The sequence below is a fragment of the Amphiura filiformis genome, chromosome 16 (assembly GCF_039555335.1).
Source record: "Amphiura filiformis chromosome 16, Afil_fr2py, whole genome shotgun sequence".
Taxonomy (NCBI): domain Eukaryota; kingdom Metazoa; phylum Echinodermata; class Ophiuroidea; order Amphilepidida; family Amphiuridae; genus Amphiura; species Amphiura filiformis.
The window spans coordinates 44,774,603-44,796,904 of NC_092643.1; the positions used below are offsets into that span (position 1 = coordinate 44,774,603).

At 36.1% G+C, this 22,302-nt stretch overlaps 2 protein-coding genes across 4 annotated transcripts in view; both read left to right on the forward strand.

Annotated features, from left to right (window-relative positions):
- LOC140136054 (monomeric sarcosine oxidase-like) overlaps nt 1-22,302 on the forward strand; it is a 45,517-nt gene that overhangs the window by 5,423 nt on the left and 17,792 nt on the right. The window contains exons 6-9 of one of the 3 annotated variants that reach the window (XM_072157759.1): nt 479-668; nt 1,308-1,441; nt 2,048-2,220; nt 3,382-3,519. The exons of 1 other annotated variant lie outside the window; for it this stretch is intronic. In XM_072157759.1, coding sequence (XP_072013860.1) covers nt 479-668; nt 1,308-1,441; nt 2,048-2,219 — 496 coding nt within the window. In that variant the 3' untranslated portion in view covers nt 2,220; nt 3,382-3,519. Of the gene's footprint in view, nt 1-478; nt 669-1,307; nt 1,442-2,047; nt 2,221-3,381; nt 3,734-22,302 lie in introns of those variants that run through there. One more of the 3 variants, XM_072157757.1, reaches the window with a different exon arrangement.
- LOC140136055 (monomeric sarcosine oxidase-like) lies at nt 5,416-21,737 on the forward strand. The gene is made up of 8 exons (XM_072157760.1): nt 5,416-5,904; nt 8,449-8,518; nt 14,860-15,051; nt 16,998-17,208; nt 18,413-18,579; nt 19,178-19,367; nt 20,019-20,152; nt 20,420-21,737. Exons 1-8 carry the CDS (start codon nt 5,796-5,798, stop codon nt 20,592-20,594), a joined length of 1,248 nt encoding a protein of 415 aa, XP_072013861.1. The 5' UTR covers nt 5,416-5,795; the 3' UTR covers nt 20,595-21,737.

A 22,302-nucleotide genomic window follows, 5' to 3' on the forward strand; every position in this document is an offset into this window, starting at 1 on the left:
ATAGTCGATTATGATAAACCGTACATTTCGGTTATTCCGTACAACATTTCTGGCAAGTAGCTTCAATTGGGCCTTCATTTTCACTCATTTTCTAACTAAAATTGTTCCAAATTGGCCCGCTCTGACTGCTCTAGATCCGCCACTGAAATAGTAAATTGAGCTTCATATTCCTTCTATTTAAAAACAATTCGCCTGTTTTAAAAAAGAAAATTGTACCCAAACGGTTACATTTCAGCATATTACATCGAAGTTCCCATTGGGCGCCCCATTCCTTTTTTAAAGGTTTTTTTTTATTCATGTCCATTGTCTTTACCCGACGCAAGGGGCTGTGTAAACTGACGTCGCCTTCATGAGTCTCTTGCACCTGCTTCGGAAAACCTACGAAGGTCGAATTGCAAACAAAATATGATGAATATTTGATTTAAAAAAATCATTTTGTTGTAACAAATAATGTTATACCTACCCATTTTCTCTACAGATGTCCAATTTTCATCTATCATTTGCCAGACTTTGATATCTACGCCCTACCGTCCCATGGTAACACTTACTCGAAAATAGGTATAGATGCGGGCATGAGCCCTACCGTCACAGCCGAGACGAGGAACTTTATACCCGATCCAAAACGAGAAAAGTTTTGTGTTGATTTTCTGAAAGAAACTATCCCGAAGGTAAATTGGGTAATATATAGCCATGATTTTCACAACCTGGCGGCAATTACTATATCTCACTCTACGACTTCCACTTTCTAGTATTCTTGCACCAATTACATTATGAGCCATTTATTTTAACATAATGAGGGTTCAGAACCAGAAAGCTGTAATTCACTATGACCAGCTCTCACAAAATGAGCATCAAGTTGGCTTCTTGCTTTGGTCTTCAAAAATCAATATTTTTTTATTTCCTCCAAAATTTCTTTTGTTTTCTATTGAATTGTGTCAAGATTAATGGACTGTATCTTTTATAGTGACTTGGCGTCTTTATGCTCATATTCTGGGAGCAGGTGATTGTGAGTTAAGGGTTTCTGGCTCTCAACCCTCGATAATTACAATAACTTTGTTCCGTTGGTGAAATATGTTCAAAATGTATATAATAGCATCCGATCATGATCGAATTACAGTAGGACAGCCTGGCAAAATGCTTATGAGAAGGCTATAATCAGACGTAGTCTACATTGTGTAAACATGAAAGCCAATTGAAAGTACTGGCAACAGCAATATAACTAAACAGTATTTTGCAAATTATAATCTCAGTCATTCTGGTATGCTAAGAACAACAAAATACTGATGCAAATTTGTATTCAATTTCAGTTTTTAGGACCGATTGCTTACACAAAAACTTGTGTTTACACGATGACCCCAGACCGCAATTTCGTCATCGATACGTGCGCGAAGGTCAACTTTCCTGAGGTTATCGTCTGCTGTGGTGCTGGGCATGCGTACAAGTAAGTATTTTATAAGAACCGAAGATTGATCTTTTTTTAAAAGCTAGGCTACATTCATTTTCATTTCATACATCACCTAGAAAGATAAAAAGATCCACAATGCCAATGGTAACGCTAGTCTACGGTTAGCATGGTTAGGAAGCCTGATCACTGGCCAAGATTCAAGAAATCTTAGAGGTATAGATGAGTTGACCTCAATGTTTATCAACAAAGGCAAGGGACTGGTATATCGCTATGCTTGAGCGAACTGCATACAACCACTACACTGTTCAATAGCCTTACTGTGATGTGGCGGTAGTTTTAAAAGCACAGGCCCTGAACAAATGATCTCATCATCTTAGATGAGTTGACTTCTGACGTCATTGCGTGGCAGTATACGCGCGAATCACAATTCCCATTGTTTTTTGTCTGGCAATGTGCGGGCGCATCATATTTTATAATTTGGGGGCATAATTTAGAGTGTTTTTTTAACCATTGGTGCAAATTTATCACTTTCTTGCTTCACGCCAGAACGCATGATTTCTGCATGCTGACTATAATGCTTAACCCCTTTTCCACGCTATTTGTATCTACATGCTTTGCATCCGTTTTTCTTGCCTCGTCCAGGTTTGCACCAGTTCTAGGCCAAGTGTTAAGTGACATTGCCATTTATGGACGTACAAAGCATGACATATCTCATTTCAAGCTAGACAGACCTGCCGTATCCGACAGTACATTCAAGACCGATTTCCACCATCGGGTATCGATGGGGATGGTGCCGAATAAAGCTAAATTATAAGGTAATCATCGATATAATGTGCTAGTGTGTTTTTAGTGGTTTGTAATTCGTCGAGACATAAACGGGTTTCCAAATTTGCAGATTGTACTTGACGCGGCATCTTGGAACTGTCATATCTTTCCCTCCGCAAATTTTCAGGTGTCCTTAGCCAATCACAATAGCGATCTTGCTTGGGATTAATAAGGACTGAACAATCTTACAAACTGGAACAGTTCGAACTAGACTTGGCTATGAACACGGATACGAAATTTGCTTTCAGTATGTAAATTTTGTGTCACCTGCGCTATAAGTGAAAGCGTAAAAATGGTTCAAATTTTGTCACAGACAGGACCGTTATATTATTAGGCCTCAATGGTATTTGACCTATTTTGCTGTGTTACCTAGGTAACGAAAAATCCTAGATGATACAATCCTATCCTTATTTGTATTGTTTGATTAAAGCAAACATTTTGACACCTCTTTTTGCAAAATCGGAGCGCTTTGATGTTTTAACCTCATAGAGCCAAAAACGTGACCTTTGACCTTTTTTTATTATAACTCAAGAACGGTACGTCCTAAATAGCTCAAACTATACATTTTCAGAATCATTGTGACTAGCGGAATGCATTGGGATGGTTTTTAACCCAATTTGAGCAATTTCGTAATTTGACCCTGTGTGAAGTTCGATGACCTTTTCCCACCACAAAATCACAGATATTGGAAGACAATATGTTCCAATATCTGTGACAAAAGCTATTCCGGTTCAATTGCTATCAGGCATTTTTGTGTGGCCCATGTTGTCAACTACCTATGGTAAAAGTGCAGCTTCCCCCAGTACCTCCCAACACCCCGGATTCACCCACTAATAAAAACACTTATGAAAATGGAAAATGTGGTATTTTGAATAGATGCAGGGACGTATGATACGTACGTTTGGAAATCGCAATCTCCCTGATATGATTTTCGTAACATATTTATAGGTGTGTGTCACAGCTTGTCACGCACATAACGCACAATACCCCGCTTGCTTTCAATATTAAATCGCCCATAAATTCCAACTATCTAAACGTAAACAAGTTGTCCTGCAGTAATGCCATCTTGTTGTCATGATATTGTTTGTGGGATGCGTCAAAGTAAGTAGAATTGCTGATTATAATGATGGACTTTTTATTTTCCTCTGTAGATTTGCAAGCATTCTGGGCAAAACTCTCAGCGATCTTGCTTTAAATCGGAAATCACCCTACAATCTCCAACCGTTTAAAGTGGACCGGCCTGCTATCGCAGATTCGGATTTCAAGAAGGATATGTTTTTCGGTCGTGAAGCCTTGAAGGCCAATTTTTCAAAGTCTAATCTGTAAACATTTTATTCGAACAAATGACTGGAATAGTTTGTCAAAAAATTGGACTTTAATTATTGGTCATGTTACGTAAGTGGGGACTTTCTTTTTGTGTCGTGTTTATAGAAATTTCACATTATGTTGAGTCCCTGCTTTCTGTCTTTGAAACGAGTGATATGATTGCACCCCTCCACACCCCGCCCCATCACCCCCCCCACACACACACACACCCCACCCCCCCCCCCCCCCACACACACACACACCCATACACAGCAGCAGCATGAGTGCAGCCTTTTATATCGCAGGACAATATATTAAAAATAGTGTAGACCCGTCGCTATGGTAATATACATGTTACATCATTACTTCTACGGCGAATTTAGGGACGCACCATTTGAATTCCAGGGAGCTGAAAGAAAAAAACTATATGAGCAAAAAATAAGCAATTTCCCCACTATCACAAAAAAAAAGAATCTGCACCCAAACGTGTATACAACAATGCATGAAATTAACAAAAAAGTAAAACCACCTAAAACCACCAGGCAATACTAGTGTAAAACCGGTACAAAAAACTGCGCTGCAAAAAAAATGATGCTTTCCTTTACATGTTAATAATAAAAATAATGATATTTTGATAAAAATGTAGCAAAGTGTGTGTACATGTCTCAACTTAAAAACTTAAAACCAAATATCTTGCACTTTTGCTTAAACCAAATATCTTGCAGATATGCTTAATCTAAGCAACAATATGCTGAAGTGCTGAATGAATAATATTGAAATATTGTAGTGTTTTTCATATTGAAATACCCAACCACCTGTGAAACAGGTGTAAAATGTATATAAAAATACAGGCCTATAATAATGCCTACACCAAAACATACCAAATAATATCCATACATTCCAGATATAATCACCTGTATGATCATAAACATTGCACCACGTGCAACAGAATTCGAATTACACCTAAAAAAATTGTTTGATTGGCGTAACATAAAAATAAATAGGGTAGGTCGATTGGCATTTTATTTTACACACATTTTAAGCTGTAAATTGCGTATGATAAAGGCCTTGCAAGGAACTTTTTCTATTTTTTTTTCTTTTTCAATTGTATTTTATTTTTAACTTTTTTTAAACTTTTTTTTGCAAAAAGTAAGAAAAAAAGTCTATTTTTAGGGTCGGTCGGGTTACGCTAATCAAACAATATTTTAGGCCGTAATTATGACAATTTTAAGTTTAATTCGGTATGTTTTGAAAAACCTATCATAATGCATGTGTGACATGATTGTATATTTATAATTTGCTGCTTAAGAATAATATATACATATTTTAGTTTGGTATTATTTTCAGTTTATTTTACTTTGATATTATCTTAAATTTGTTTTACGTTTGTTATTGTTTCACGCAATATAACCGACATTGGACTTATAGTGCGTGGTATTTTTACCGTAAGTTTTACATTAAACATTTACAATGTTAATACTAAGTGAGTTTAATAAATAAAACGTGTCATATCATTCATTGCATACTGAGCATAATGTTGCATGTGTTCTCATGTTGTCACATAATATTATATACAAAGAAGTAGTTACATATCATAGCAAAAAAGTTGAGAGACAAAAGTGGATAGCTATATCTGTACTGCTATCAAGAATTAAGGTCGGGCATACATTTGAGTAAACACACTTTTCAGGAACAATTGGAATTTGGCATTGACCGAAACAACGAAGGTGAATAAACAAATACAATATATACAAATACAGATTTGGTCATGTATAACACTTAAGGTCAAAGCATGGAAGAAAAAAGGCATGCAGGATTCGAAGTATATACAATTATACATGTACAGTATAACCATTGATTAATACTCCAACATGTCCAAGGGACTAGTGGAAGAACTTGTGAAGTTGGCGGATTCTGAATCCACACACAACGCTGAATGTTACGGAAAGTAAAACATTTTAATTACAACTTCATATACGGCCAATTTCTTCGACTACACGTATGCTCGAGAATAACGTTGTGGTAGGCCCTAGTAGACTATTCCTTTTAAAGGGATTTTTATTATTCCAGGCAAGGTGTAATGTTCAAAAGTTCAAGTACATCCCGGCATATCCCTGATCTCGGCAAGTTTACACAGACGATGGTTCGTATTTGTTTGTATATCGGGTATTTGCATAGGTCTATGATAGTTCCAGTTCCATGAAAATAATTTTGAAAACAAAGCATAATCGTGTAATTATCTATTTTGAGTTTTAATATCATGGCAAGAAACCAGCCGAATTTCTACGATTTCATAGTGGTTGGATGTGGCGGTATTGGTAGTGCAACATTATATTGGCTAACCAAACGAACGAGCAGAACCGGAGCGTGTAAGTAATGCAATGTTTTAGGGGCTGTGCAATAATTATGAGCCCTGGGGAAGGTAAAATTGGGGGAGGGGGCAAGAAATTTTGGCGAGCCAAAAGTGGGGGGCAAGCAATTTTGGCAAGCCGAGAAGGGGGGCAAGCGATTTTGGCACACATTCATGGGGCGCCTATTTAATAAAACGCTCTAAAAAGGCTTAGGAAAACAGCACGGAAACGCTTAAATATGCAAATTTTCCTGCTCGCTGCGCTCGCAACATACATCTAGACCATTTAAGGTTTGCACATGGGGATCCCAAAAATTTGGCATGTGCCAGGGGGAAGGGGCAAAGTATTTTTGGCGCGCCGAGCGGGGGGGGCGATTTTTGGCGTGCCGAAAGGAGGGGCAAGCGATTTTGGCGAGCCGTTTGAAATTTTACCCCGGGGGCTCATAATTATTGCACAGCCCTTATGCTGTTTTGTTTTTGATTTGTTTTTGATTTGTTTTTAATTCCCCGATTTGTTTTAATACCCCGAATACTTTTTTATTTCCCGGATTTTTGTTTTTCTTTTTTTCAACCTTTTTTGTTTAATTCCACGGGTTGTTTTTTCTATCCCCCTTTTCCCCCGTATAGTTTATTCCCTGATTAATTTCCCTCGGTTTTTTTTTAATTCTCTGATTTTTTAACGCCTGATATTCTTTATAATAATACTTTCTCTCAGTAATGATTTCTTCCATTTCTACTTTATCCTTTTTTTAAATTAGTTTCCCCGTTTTTAATTTCCCGTTTTTTCTAGCTCGTTTCGGAGCGTTGACATTTGTCAAGGCTTCATCCGGACTTTATCTGTGAGGCCATGGCCAGGTCAGCGTGGTGAAGTTGGCTCGATATTAGAGATTAGACATTCGCAATTGAATAATTCAATACGGTGAATATAAAGTTTTTGAAATTCCTTATTTTGATGAATTTCGACCTAAAAACAACTCTTATGTATCGTTCAAGTCTCCTACAGTTTAGTCTAGTCTTTTGACACAATTTTTGGCCATTCAAAAATTCACTCAAATAACGAGGTTCTATTTTTTGACATTTTTGGCTAAAATTTTTGAATATCCAAAAATAGTGTCAAAATACTCCAGAACACTTGATCGATACATAAAAGTGATTATTAGGTCGGAATTCGCCCAAATAACGAAGTTCAAAAATTTTGAAATTTTTGGTTAAATTTTTTGAATATCCAAAAATAGTGTCAATATACTCCAGAAGACTTGACTGATACATAAAAATGGTTTTTAGGTCGAAATTTGCCCAAATAACGAAGTTAAAAAAATTTGAAATTTTTGGGCCAAAATTTTGAAAGGCCAAAAACGATCTAGAGTCTTAAATGACTCCAGTACCCTTGATCTATGCAGGAAAACGATTAAAAGTGTAATGTTCAACGTCATAACGAATGTCTAATCCAGGCCCGTACGCAGGATTTTTTTTGGGGTGTTGATTTTGAAAAAGTGGACTTTTTACCAAAGGGGAGGGGCGATTTTGTGAAAAGTGGACTTTTCCCCCCAAATTTGGACCTTTTTTGGCCAAAAAACCGTAAAAACCCTGATTTTTTTACTCTCTAAGCTCGCAAATTCCTAAATTTTGGGACTTTTTGGGAAATTTTGGGAGGTGCGGTCGCAACCCCCCCCCCCCTGCGTACGGACCTGGTCTAATCTCTAATCTCGAGCCAACTCCAGCGTGCCGCCATGTCTCTAATCAGCTCTTATCGTGCATGAGCTTCCATATCATATTTAAAATCAATGAATAACAACGTATGAATGCTATAAATCTCAGCAGTTTCAGTTTCTTTCTATTAATCTTAAATCCAATCTTATCTAATCCATTACAGTGAGGATTAGATTCAACTATGAATATTAACCTGTTAGTACAGACAGATAGATTCATAATCAATATAATTATTGTAATTTGTTTTTATTTGGATTATAATTATGGCGTAGATGTGACATTTTACTAAGGGGGTGTTAATATTTTGGTGGTGGGAGGGGGGCTGGGCAAAATGGAGGGGGTCAAAAAGTTTTAGGTCTTCAAAGGGAGACCAAAAAAGTGTGACTCCTTACAGAAGGGGGTCAAAAAAGTTTTAACCAATATTGATGAAAAAAATAACGCGCTTGGCGCGCATTTATCCATAATAGAGAATTATGAAAATACGTTTTTATAATACCAAAATCGACCTTTAATTTTAACCAAATTGGTAGCATTCATGACAAAAAAATCATTACACTTTACTGCAGGACAGCAGCATTTCATATACATGTACCCTTACTTTTATACCCTTAATAATTGTTGGGGTATGGTTTAGAAATACCAGTGGCACATCACTACCCAAAGCAAAACCGAGAACCCCCCCCCCCCCCCATTGCATCACATTTTGGGAGAGCATATCATGCAAGTAAGATCCAACTAAAATTTATGATATGCTCCCCGGTCCCCACATCCCCATCACTTACTCTTAAAGCAGTGTTTGTGCCAGCAATTGGTGTTATTGGATTAAATTCGTTTGTTTGTTTTTCTTTTCAAGGTGTGTTGGGACTTGAACAGTTTAAACTTGGACATGATAACGGCGGCTCACAAGATGTGTCTAGGATCATGTAAGACCTAAAATATTTTATTCAGTACAAAAAAATAGCCTTTGGATAATTATACACATACCGTAACCTTAATTCCTTAATTATTTGCATGTAAACAGGATTGTGAGATTTATGTTTGATATTATACTCGTCTCCGTCTAACTGCCTCCGTGGCCTAGCGGTAAATACTGGATTCATAAAAAACGAAGTAACAGCTCGCCGGTTCGAGTCACATTGACGCCGCGTAAACTATTATTCTTTTCATAATACATGATTGCAGTCCGAAATATGTCACTTGTCGGTAAATCATGTGTAACGGGCACTAGAATGGTTGGTCTTAATAATAAGGGTAGGGTTTGAAATGTTAGGAAGATTAAGGTAATATCATTATTTGCCATGTTTATTATTTTGTTTATTTTGATTGTGTCATTCTTAATTAATGTAGGTTTTTGGTTTCATATCAAATTTATTTCTATCTGTTGTATGACTGTAATTAATCGATCATAATCATCATCAAGTTAAATTATTTTCCATCGTAATCATCATTGTCTTTAAAACTGTTTTTAATAGATCATGGTTTATCTTTAATTTGAAAAGGTCATTTACCTCATTGATGTAGGCATCCTTTGATTCTCAAGTTTATGAGTACCTTAAATGTTTATGTCTTCATTGTTTATTGTCTTCCATTCATAGAAGTTTTAAGAGCACTTTAGCCATTTATTCCTTTTATATGAGTGTGTATTGTTATCCTAAAAACTTAAGTGTGGTGTAAATTATTGCCACTTATCTTTTGGCTTGAGATGGTAGGTGACCTACTTATGAATAATTCATGAGAAAGTTTTGTCTCTTTATCAGGTTATGTATTGTTAAGATTTGTATTAAGTAAATGCTTAGTTAGGGTTATTATTTATGCTGTTGCAGAGATGGTACTTTAAGCTGGTTTCCATATGAACTTGTTTCTTAGATCATTTTACTTCACTTCCATCCGAGCATTCAACTGATTAACATCAAATATTCCATCTTAGCTGCCAACTTGTCAATATCAATTCAATCGTCATCATATTATTATTGCATCCATCTTCATTGTTTCTACGAATCATCAGATATTATTATATTAAAGCCGGAGCATAACATTGTATATATCCACCAAGTCTTCCATCTGTGTGTCTATTTATTTTGTGTAACGGGATTGGACATTTATTATCGCCTTGAGTAAGCCCCTGGATCCAAAGTTGAACAAAAGAAAATCACCCTAAAAATCCTTCACAGTTACATTGGCGTCTTCAACGTGGGGCTAAAAATTGGCGATAACTTTTCTTCAACAAATTGGATCAGGGCACCCACGACCCTTGGACTACATCATGATAACTAATATTATTTCGCGGCTGGAAGCCTTGGAAACTGAAGTGAACTATCTTCGTCATCTCCATCACCTTAGACAGCGTTCATCTCCATCATATCTTGCTCATCAGATATCAGGACATGTAAAGTGGTTCAACGTTAAGAACGGATATGGCTTCATCACCCGCGATGACACCAGAGAAGATGTGTTTGTGCATTGGCGAGGTATCACCATGAACAATCCAGCAAAAGTTCAAGCAAGTGTGGGCGACGGTGAAGCGGTTGTATTTGACATCGTGCTTATTCCTGGAAGAACTCCTGAAGCCATTCACGTCACCGGCCCTGGAGGCATATGTGTTCGTGGTAGTAGCTATGCCATGGACAGACCATGTTTCAATCATAATGTACAGCATCAACCTGCTTGTGTTGCTTCTCATAAGCAAACTGATCCAACTGATGCAATTGAGCCTGAATGTGAACATAGTGAATCTGACTCTGAACCCGATCTTGCTGATAGTCATGATGATATGTTTGAATACAATTCTGACGATTTCTCCTGTGACACTAGTGATCAAACATCTGAACACTCTATCCATGATGACATTCCTCCTGAAGATCCATCATCTGAACCATCTGAATCTGATTCATGTAGTAACACTGAACTGAATTACACACCAGCTGCAGCTACTCTTGATAGTCACCTGGTTAGTGAACATGATAAAATTGCTATGTCTGAAGCTTGGGAGAAACTGAGCAATTTCCACACTGATGATTGCTGCGATGAATTACTTGATAGAAAATTTGATTTCCTCATACTTTGTCAACTGGAAGATATTTCCCGTCGTGTTCCATTCCAAGATATCTTGAAAGTATTATTATGTTTATGCCAACACCTTCTGGACATTGACCACCATGGCCATCTTCGTGATATTATACCACCATTTGTGACAGTACTAAGGAAGTACCATGCTTTTATTTCCTGTGGATATGTAGCCATCAACTCTCACCCCTCATATCGCAGCTTATATTCTGACGATTCTGCCATCCTCTATTCGGACTCTGAAATTACCAATGCAACAAGCATCAACGCAAGTAAAATCTTCTGCAATCATCAACATACTAATTTGGAACAATACGGACATTTGCTTGATAAATTATGTCACCTATTTTACATTAGTAAGGAACAAGAACTCATCACCACTACATTATACAATTGCTATCGGAGATGGAAGATATATTACCAGCGAGCAGCAGAACAACAAAAGTAAACTGACTTTTGAAAAACACTTCAAATATAATGACATTATCATACAACATTTAAATTTAAAATTATTATGCGATCTACATGTATTTGTCATCTGAATAACATCTTTCAAAGAATGACTCTATCAAAACTTACATGTATAATGTAGTGTATGTTGCTAAAATCTACATCAAAGTTCAATCATTATTGTCATCATGTCTTAAACTGTCATAATTATATAAATGTCGAGGACGCCATTTCCTCGCAGCAGAGTTGAATCTAGCTGTCACTTCTATCTCAGTAACTTTATATTATGTTTGTCACATAATGGTTTTTAAATGCTTCATTTTATGATCATGATTAAGTTTGTTGTCTTCTTTGTGTACAACTTAAATTCTTAAATGCTTATTTTATAAGTGTTTATCATGTTTATATAGTTTTGCAAAGAGTAGGTTTGAAGACGTGCACTTATTCAAACTTAGTTCCTCTTTCAAATTAAGAGTTGCGGTCCTCTTCTGCGATTCTATTATTTTGCTCATTAAAATCTGAGTATGTCATGGCATTTTATTAATCATGTATATTATTGTTTTGAGTTTGAAGCCATTGCTTCAATATTTTATTTCACTCCATGTTTTGTGTAGGCCAAAGGAGTTAAGTTGAGCGTCATAACTGCTCACAGCAAATTTCTCTTAAAAACAGAGTTTTTGATATTCTCCTGTTATTTTACATGTTTATTGATTTTCATTCTGCAAACTGATGTTTTATTAATTGATTTGAACAGGTTTCCAAATTAAACCTATTGTTATGGTATTTTGTGTTTTGGCATATTTTAGATCATTACCAAAATTGATCCAATTTGCATGTAATTGTCAATCCAAAATTATCATCAAATCATCTGAATATAATTATGTGTTTGGCATCAGTTATTTTTTTAAAAAAAAGGTATTTTTCATTTCCATCATGATACCATCTTGAGTAATTTGCCAACAAATTTATCTCATAATTTATTTTTCTTTAAACATGTCATTTGATATGAGCTAAGTTATGAACCTTAACATTGTGTTCTATTATTTTGTTCAATTATCATATCATAAAGATTATGGTTTGCTAGGATTGTTTATTTGGTTCACTATTTTGCTTGAGTAGTGTAGGTTTTGTAAATTAAACCTATTTTATTAATTATGTTTTTGGCATGAAGATCACAGGAAAAGATGATCTTAATTTGCGCAACATGTCATCACATTTTTCCAAATAGCTGCTCTTCAATGTTTTATTATTTTATGATATCATGTCTCATTCATCATCATGATATTGATTTTATTGTTTTTTCATCTACATGAAAGAGTTATTTGTAGAACCACCAATCATGTTTTCTATTTTGTTCTTGCTTTCATTGTCAGGAATATTAATGATTTGTTAATTATGTATCCTCCATCTTAAGTTCGTTAAGTTCCTAATTATCTTGTCATCTTATAATTTGCTTGTTTTCCATCGTATACATGCAAAGTTATGCAGTTGTTTATTTTTGGATCTGTGTCATTTTCACATGACCAAATTAAAAGTAGGATATCAAAACGTATTCTACATTGATGTAGGCCTTTATTTTCTTCCAAATTAATTTTGTTTATCAGGCTTAATTCAAAATGAGTCATTGCATTCAAAACATTGTGAAGTTTTGTTTCTTCCAAAACTTGTGTTAATTGTTTTATCATAAAAGTGGAAGTGTGGTTATTGATTCTTTTGTATTGTTTGGTATTTACAGCAAAGTGTACCTTGTGGATTTCACACCAAATTAACAGGTCATAATGCACTTTAAATTGTAAAGAGATAATTGCATCACTTAAGTATGTACATGTATTTGATTATTATGTTTTTGTTGAAATTTGCAACATTCAAATTATCATCTTCCAAATTTCATGTAAAATGCCGAGACGTCATTTTCTTTGCAGCAGGGGTGAATGTAACGGGCACTAGAATGGTTGGTCTTAATAATAAGGGTAGGGTTTGAAATGTTAGGAAGATTAAGGTAATATCATTATTTGCCATGTTTATTATTTTGTTTATTTTGATTGTGTCATTCTTAATTAATGTAGGTTTTTGGTTTCATATCAAATTTATTTCTATCTGTTGTATGACTGTAATTAATCGATCATAATCATCATCAAGTTAAATTATTTTCCATCGTAATCATCATTGTCTTTAAAACTGTTTTTAATAGATCATGGTTTATCTTTAATTTGAAAAGGTCATTTACCTCATTGATGTAGGCATCCTTTGATTCTCAAGTTTATGAGTACCTTAAATGTTTATGTCTTCATTGTTTATTGTCTTCCATTCATAGAAGTTTTAAGAGCACTTTAGCCATTTATTCCTTTTATATGAGTGTGTATTGTTATCCTAAAAACTTAAGTGTGGTGTAAATTATTGCCACTTATCTTTTGGCTTGAGATGGTAGGTGACCTACTTATGAATAATTCATGAGAAAGTTTTGTCTCTTTATCAGGTTATGTATTGTTAAGATTTGTATTAAGTAAATGCTTAGTTAGGGTTATTATTTATGCTGTTGCAGAGATGGTACTTTAAGCTGGTTTCCATATGAACTTGTTTCTTAGATCATTTTACTTCACTTCCATCCGAGCATTCAACTGATTAACATCAAATATTCCATCTTAGCTGCCAACTTGTCAATATCAATTCAATCGTCATCATATTATTATTGCATCCATCTTCATTGTTTCTACGAATCATCAGATATTATTATATTAAAGCCGGAGCATAACATTGTATATATCCACCAAGTCTTCCATCTGTGTGTCTATTTATTTTGTGTAACGGGATTGGACATTTATTATCGCCCGAGTAAGCCCCTGGATCCAAAGTTGAACAAAAAGAAAATCACCCTAAAAATCTTCACCGTTACACATGTATAGCCACCCTTAAGCTAAGCTAATAGATCCATCCTTTGCGCTCATTTTTAGGGTACATTTTTTTTTCCAGCCCCTTACCGGGAGTAGGACCGACCATCAAAAATGACCATAAACATGATAGAGGGTTGGTTGCGCGCCCACCATAGATTTCCACAGTAAACCACATGATTTTCATTTTGCTCTTGTAAAATCATTGCAAGAGATGTTGACTTTTTATGTGTATAGGTTGAAACAGTCATTTCCTTTCACATTTAGGATTCCGGTAAAAATCGCATGTTCATAGAATTCTTAGAGCTTCTTAGCCGAAAATCAATGTTACCTATATCAAGTAGAGCCACTTTCGTTTCGATGAATCCTCAACCCTTTCTTCAACATTCTTGCACTCAGTGGTCCTTCTAGAATACTTTTCGCAGATGTTGCATGGAGGCCTTATAATTAAAGACCGAATTAGTTTGCGACTGATGTCACTGTCATACTCACTACGAGCCTTGATTGGTTAAGATCACGTAAAGAGAAGGTCGATTCATCTGGTGCCTATCAGAGAAAAGGCATTGTTGACATGGTGCCTTCAGGAAAGAAAGTTTCCGACTATGAAGACCTAACCTTTGAGATGGTTTGTATATTTGAAGGTGTAAAATTAACCACAAGGCACCATGTTTTAACGCCGCATTCAGCATTTCATCATCACGACACTTGTAAACAAACCGTGCCCATGTTTGATCGACAGATGACGTCAGACGCAAACTAGTCTTTTTAATACGGTCTTTCATTTATTTATATGAAAGGTAAAACATAATGATTTTGTGCTGGAAGCGAATTAAATCTAAGATATTTCTATTGTTCTTGCTCAGTCGTTTGTCCTATCATGAGGATTACTACACTGCTTTAGCTCGTGGCGCATATGAAGCCTGGGAAGAAGCGGAGAGAGAATCGGGAGAACAACTTGTCTTCAAAACTGGTAGTTTAAATCTGGGTAAAAAAGGAACCATAGAAGAACAGATTGTACACCAATATGCAAATGCGCTGAAAAGACATGATATACCGTAAGTAATAAGCCGGAAAGAGAAAAGGGTTACTTATAAAAAATATATATTGTGCGCAACGCAACAGGCACAACACCTAGACGTTGATCCACAACCCTCACGACCCCACATCATTCCATAAACCATTTAACAACAAATCAGGGACTTTGCTGCTAGACAATCCACAAATAATCATCGCAACCAGGATCAGCTCCCCGAGTTTCGTACGGGTTACAACGAGACAATTAGCAGTAAGTTCCTTGTCCAGGGGAATTTCTACGGGAGCGTAATAGGCACCGCCAGGTTTGAACCCGCAACCTCTCGCACCATAGTCGAATGCCTTATCGATTGATCTCACTTAAAGCAATATTATAACATTTTCAAACAAAATAGATTAGCATTTCTTTGCCATAAAATGTTAGCTTTTACTGTCAGATATATCCCCTTTTATTTTTGAGCCGAATAACTACGGCAAAGCAAAGAAAATTGGAATTTACTACCAGCGCACATGTCGCCAATACGTACCACTCCTTCGGTCATGTTGTGGTACGACCCTTTAGTGTATATCACCGTCCTGCACGCCGTGACGTACTGTGTGTTATGAACATCGTGTATGCGTTCGACTAATAATTCCATCGTAATAATAAAGCGCTGAATCAGCCTTTAATTCAAAATCACGGATTTTGACAAAACTACAGCACTTAGAGTCTTGCAGGGTATATTGGTTTAATAAAGTACAATTTAATCGTGTAAAAAAAGGAATTTTAAAAATTCAGTGAGGGCGTCTTCCTCAGCAAATGTTATAATATGGCTTTAATGTAAAATAGAACGCATCTATACACTGGCAATACTCCCATAAGCCCCTCGATACAAGCCGCTAAAATGACTTTTTGTGTGTTAAACCCGTATTCATGGTATTCAATATTATTAAATTATTGTTGTGAATAATGTACTAGGATGATTTTTTGAACTCCCACAAACTTACTCCTGAATTCGGAGGTGCTCCTACATACAGGGGGAATTTCCTTGAAGAAGAAGAAGAAGAAAACGATGGCCGCATATCATGCCTATGGAGCTCTATGGGATATTTTCAATTCATTTTGTAGTCATCTTGTTGAGTCAGCTTTATGTAGAGTATATGCTTAGTTAGAAGCTGCTATCTACACTTTATAGTACGTCATGATGTTGAATTTTCGTGCTTAAGGGATCCAAAATGATCGTTTATTGCGTTTCGACAGTATTTTTTTGTGGGACATGAGAGCACCTCAGACCTATCGAATTGCATTCTGAATACGAAGCATGTCTTTCTGATATCAAATAATTTTCATTTTTTGAAAATCACAATATAATACACATTTTACGACCAATTATAAAAATTTGATATTTTTCACATTTTGATATATAACAGTCCTCGAAGTAAATTATATAAATCTAATGACATATTCTTAAAGTGTATGTAGCAGGGAGGAAAAGCCGACGGTCAATTGAAAATGTTGACCTTTCATATTGAAGATATGGATTTTTTCCCAAAAAGACCTAATTTTTTTGGTGTTTTGGAAAAAAATCAATATCTTCAATACGAAAGGTCAAAATTTTCAATTGATCGTCGGCTTTTCATCCCACCTACATACACTTTAAGTATAAATCATCAGATTTATAAAGTTTACTTCAAGTACTGTTAAATATCAAAAATATCAATTTTAATGATTTGCCATAAAATGTGTATTAAATTGCGAATTTCAAAAATCAAAATTATTTGATATCAGAATGACATTCTTCGTATTCAGAATGCAATTCGATATGTCTGATGTGCTCTAATGTCCCACAATAAATACTGTCCAAACGTTCATACCCCAGCCCTTAACCAGATCGACAGACTTATGAGGCACAAACACAATATGAACAGATCTGAACGCAGCCCGTTTTAAATCTTTATACCGTAAAATATTCTCTCTTTTGCCATGCAGCTTCGAAATGTTAGAAGGAGAAACACTTCGCCAACGTTTTCCACAAATAACTGCCAAGAATCTAATAGCGTTGTACCAGAAAGAAGGGGGATTGGTGGATGCGGCCCGTGGGAATTCTACGCATATTCAACTTGCTGAAGCGAATGGTGCTACAGTGTTGGAAAATGCCACTGTCGCTCGTATCGGTAGACAATCCGATGGTACAATCGTAGTATGTATGGCAATTTGTCAATCTACTTTGTCAAGATTGGTCACACATGAATAAGGTTAATTCGCCTACCAGCAAACACAAAACGTTTTCGACATCATTCGCAAAAGGTTATAAAAGGTTGTCAGAAAACGTTTAAATGTCGGGTTATATAAAGGGTATATTAAGAGTATAAAACGTTTTCATAAGCTTAAAAAACATTTATTGATAATCTACTGATTAGCAAACAAAAATGTTTTACAGAAAACGTTTAAATGTCGGGTTATATAAAGGGTATAAAAACGTTTTAATAACATTCCAAAAACGTTCTTGAAAACTTGATACAAAACATTCTAAACAGAATGTTATTTTGGGAGTTGAAAAAATATTTTGCGAAAAATGTTTGCCCAAAATATTTTCAATAACGTTTTAAAAACGTTTTCATGACCTTTATATAACCCGACATTTAAATGTTATTAAAAGGTTTTGAAAAAACATTTTAAAAACATTTCTGTGTTTGCTGGGTTCAAACATTTTAACATTTATTGTTATTTAAGTATTGACACAATATTTTGCAAAAATGTTTGCAAAAATAGTTTACAATAACATTTTTTGAAAACATTAAAAAATATTGTTGTAGTGTGTTTTCATACAAAACGTTTTAAAACGTTATCATGACCTCAGTTATATAACCCGACATTTAAATGTTATTAAAACGTTTTTACCTAAACCAAAAGCCAAAATATAACTTATTTAAAACGTTTTTAAAATGTTTTTGTGTTTGCTGGGTACATAAAGTTTCTAAACATCTACCAAAATGTAATTACCCCTTTAAATAATGGCCATTATTTCTAAACCGTTAATATGCATAGTCCAACTTTGGCATACGATCAACGGCTTAGGAATAATGGCCATTATATAAAAGGGGGTAATTACTTTTTGGTAGATGTTGAATTTTTCTATGTAGATGCCACATCACAATTTAAAAAGACCAATGTAGAGCCCTCTAAAGCTGAATATTGTCTTCATTCATACACATTTTCCCCGGGACATTTTCCCTCCTTCTCAGAAAGCAAGGCTACTTGCTCCGTCGATATTCTCATGTCAGAGTTCAGATGTCGAATTTTATCATGTATCGCGTTGAAACTCGTGCGCGGAGGCGAGAATTGTGCTTGCATTGTCAACACTGTCGTAAACTTTTCCACTATTTTATTCCAAATACTCACAGGTATATTCAAGTAAAGGCATCTTTACCTGCCGTCGTGTAATCATTACAGCAGGGGCGTGGCTAAACAATGTTCTACGTTCCATAGGCCTCACAATACCAGTCACGGTCACTCAAGAACAAGTTACGTTTTTTAGAACGCCACATATGAAAGACTGCGGCAAATCCAGGTATAATAATATTTTGATATTCTGAATAAAGAAAAGATGAAGACAGCCCTGAGTATTTCCTTTTGAATAATCTATTCCATTTTGGAGGAATGGCCATTTCTCCCTCCCTATTGAAATTGTCTGCATATATGCCAAGCTTCCAAGAACTTCCTTTCAGACCACTTAGTGTTCATATCCAAAATCTTGATACTGTCCCAGTCAATGTCATGTTGGTTTAACCATACATTTTTGTTGCCAGAATCAATGTCTCTTTGGTGTTCACTAAATCCTCTTCTTCAACATTCTGCCAGTTTCACCAATATACACTTTGTCACACTTCCTGTCCATCACTTTGACATGTCCTCTTGACAGTTCCCATAGTGTATGTAAGCCTCAGGTACAACATCTGGTTAATTTAGTTGCTCTGGAGACGGCACTTGTTGGAGTACCGAAAGTTCAGTACTCTGAAAAGGACTTCTCTAGGAAAAGATTAAATCTTACTCATTTTAACCGACCTAGAGCACGTAGAGTACCAAGTAATTTCAAATCACCAATGTGTTATAATCGGACCGCAATCTGGCCACACACTTTTCATGTTATACCAATTGTTTTTCTACAGATTTCCAGTTTTTAGCTATAATATGCCAGAATTTAATGTTTATGGCCTCCCGCCGCATGGCAACACCTATTTTAAGTTAGGTGTTGATGCCGGCATGAGCCCTACCGTCACAGTCGAAACAAGGAACTTTAAACCAGATCCAAAACGGGAAAAGTTTTGTGTGGATTTCCTAAAAGAAACCATTCCGAAGGTAAGTTGAATGTAGCCCGAGGAGTAGAATTTGCGATGGCGTTTTTACCCATCAAAACGATGCTCACGTTCATACAGAGTGATGTGACACCGTCTTGTAAAATTGGCTTTTGTCTTTTCACCCGCCTCTCATCACTGCGGCCCAGGTTTGATTGAATCCCCGTGTTGTGAGTTTGGTTGCCGATCCATGCTAGTCCTCGCAGGTTTTTTTCCGGGTGCTTCACACAGCGTCATCATTGCCGTGATAATAGGGCGAACCCACTAGTTCTTTAACAGCCACGCATGGTGATTTTGTTCTAGATAGGCCGATCGACTCGGGTTAAGCAAACCACATGTTCGATAAAATGATATGTATCTTTCCCACTACAAATGCAGCATTGCCATACATGAGCTGAAATGACTCATTTTTACGATCTGCGTATGCTCATTTATACTATTTTAGCCCATGCTCGTGGTCAATTTTTGTGGGAAGTGGGATCCTTGCCCTTTTCTTTTCCTTTCCCTTCCCAATTTTTCTCTTTCATTTTTTTTGCCAGAGGGGCACTTTTTTCTTTTATTCTCTGCCCCACCGCTAGTTACGCTACCGCATTCTAACTGTCTAGCTAAAACCGTATTTATCTACTAATTCGTGTTTTTTTTACTGCAATTTCAGTTTCTAGGACCGATTGCCTACACAAAAACGTGTGTTTACACGATGACCCCTGACCGCAATTTCGTCATCGATACGTGTGCGAAAGTCAACTTTCCTGAGGTTATAGTTTGCTGTGGTGCTGGGCATGCGTACAAGTAAGTATTTTGGAAACGAATAATGATCTTCTGCTCCCTCCTAACATGACTAACACGCAATCATGCAATCTTCACAAGCATAAACAAATCTAAATTTGTTATGTGTTGTCAAAACAAAATTATGTTATGTAAACCCGTAAGTGCGAGCTACGAGCGTTATGTTTTCAACTTGTATAAAATTGATGATTACCGTCAGAAAGTTTACTATATCAGAACTTAGGAAAGCAACGATGAAATCATTTTCTTTTCTTCTGTATTCTTCTGTAGATTTGCAAGCATTCTGGGCAAAACTCTGAGCGATCTGGCTTTAAATAGGAAGTCATCTTACAATCTCGAACCGTTTAAAGTAGACCGACCTGCCATCACGGATCCGACTTTCAAGAAGGATATGTTTTACGGTCGGGAATCCTTGAAGGCCAAATTTGCAAAGTCCAATCTGTAAACTGTAAAAAACCACATTATTAATCTATCCATGCAATATTAAAGTGCATTATCTGTTGGACAACTTGCGATATGGGGTTAAAATCGTAGAAAGAACAGTACACCACTATCAAGTCATCTTCCTTTTGATGTATTATGACAACGGGTGTCTCCATGGTGACGTACATTGATCCATGTTGACATCTCCACTTCTCCTTCCGCGCACATAGCCAATGTCTCTGTTACTAAATGTCTTTATAATTTTGATGTTCGAGCTATATATGCAAATTTGCAAGTAGCTACCTTTAACAAAACAAAAGTTATGACCCAACAGGTAGAACTTTTTGAATGACCCTCGTATAACACAGTAGTACACACATACGTATGCAATTAAGTTTACTATAAGATTAATGATCTATATGAAGCACTCATTCACTAAGATTGTTTTCGGAGTTGAAAGACTTCACCCATTCGCTGCTGTTATCACAACTCCATTGGTTACCTGTGGATCAGTGAGTTAAATTCTGCTCAATGTTTTCAAAGGACTGCACGAGCTTGTTCCTCATTACCTGACTGAGGTTCTTGTACCCTATAGACTAGACGGCAAAATCTTCGCTCTGGTAATGACACTCTTCTTCTTCAGTGCCCAAGGATGGAATTTGATGAAATAAGAATGAACTGCACTGAAGGACCAAAAAAGAGGCTACGGTGATATGGATCAGTTTACGTACCTGTCGCGGTCAGCTCCACGACCGTCATGTTCAGGAAGCGTTTTAAAACGCATTTTTTGTTCCCGTCCATAATGATTCCACCGTCAGCCTTTTTTCAGTATCACTGCATTAGGTTTTTATGCCTTTTCATCGCTTTGTTCTTTTTTTTTTTAGCTGAGGCACTCAATAAAATAATGTCTGCAATAATAGTAATAGAAATGAGGCGGCTCAACATTTATTATGCTTTGACATTGATAATTACTCCTCCTAACAATATCTTTGGTTTAATAGACTCTAAGCAGCATTTTTATTACCAAGATTGGTATGAAAAGGGTATTCAAACTGTTACTGATTTGTTAAATGCTTCTGATCCTAACAATATACATCATTATATTAACATCAACGTCGTTTTGAAGATCTGGATTTGACATCTCAAAAGGGACAAAAGACAATATAGCTTTAATGATGTATTACACGTAAAGTTATAATGTGTGATTTCCATAAATAATAGATTCCTATTTAAAATAATGTTAGAAATCACCTGATCACATTGTCCACTTTTAATTTTGAGCCAAACAAATGAGGCAAAACTAAGAAAATTGCTATTTCATTCCAGCGCCTACAATGCGTTTATCAGCTCGCTGATCGTATTATTGTCATGAATATTGGCGTAGTTTTACACAGCTATGACGAACAAACAAGAAGTAAGACGAATACAGATATGCACACAGATTATACGTCAAGACGGACAGCGCTTACAATGCGTGTATAATCTCGCCGATCGTATTATTATCACCATTACTGGCAGAGCTACACGCGGCTGATGTGATGTACAAACAAGACGTAAGACGAATAGCGATATGCATACAGTTTATATGGTACATCACCGATTCAATGATTCAATGTACAACACGCAAGCGATATGTTTATCCAGCACTCGACCAGTGAGCTCAGAATAAAACCGGAGATCAACGGTTTTATTAACTCAGTTTGCTCAAGGGTACCCTCGTAGCACCTGGC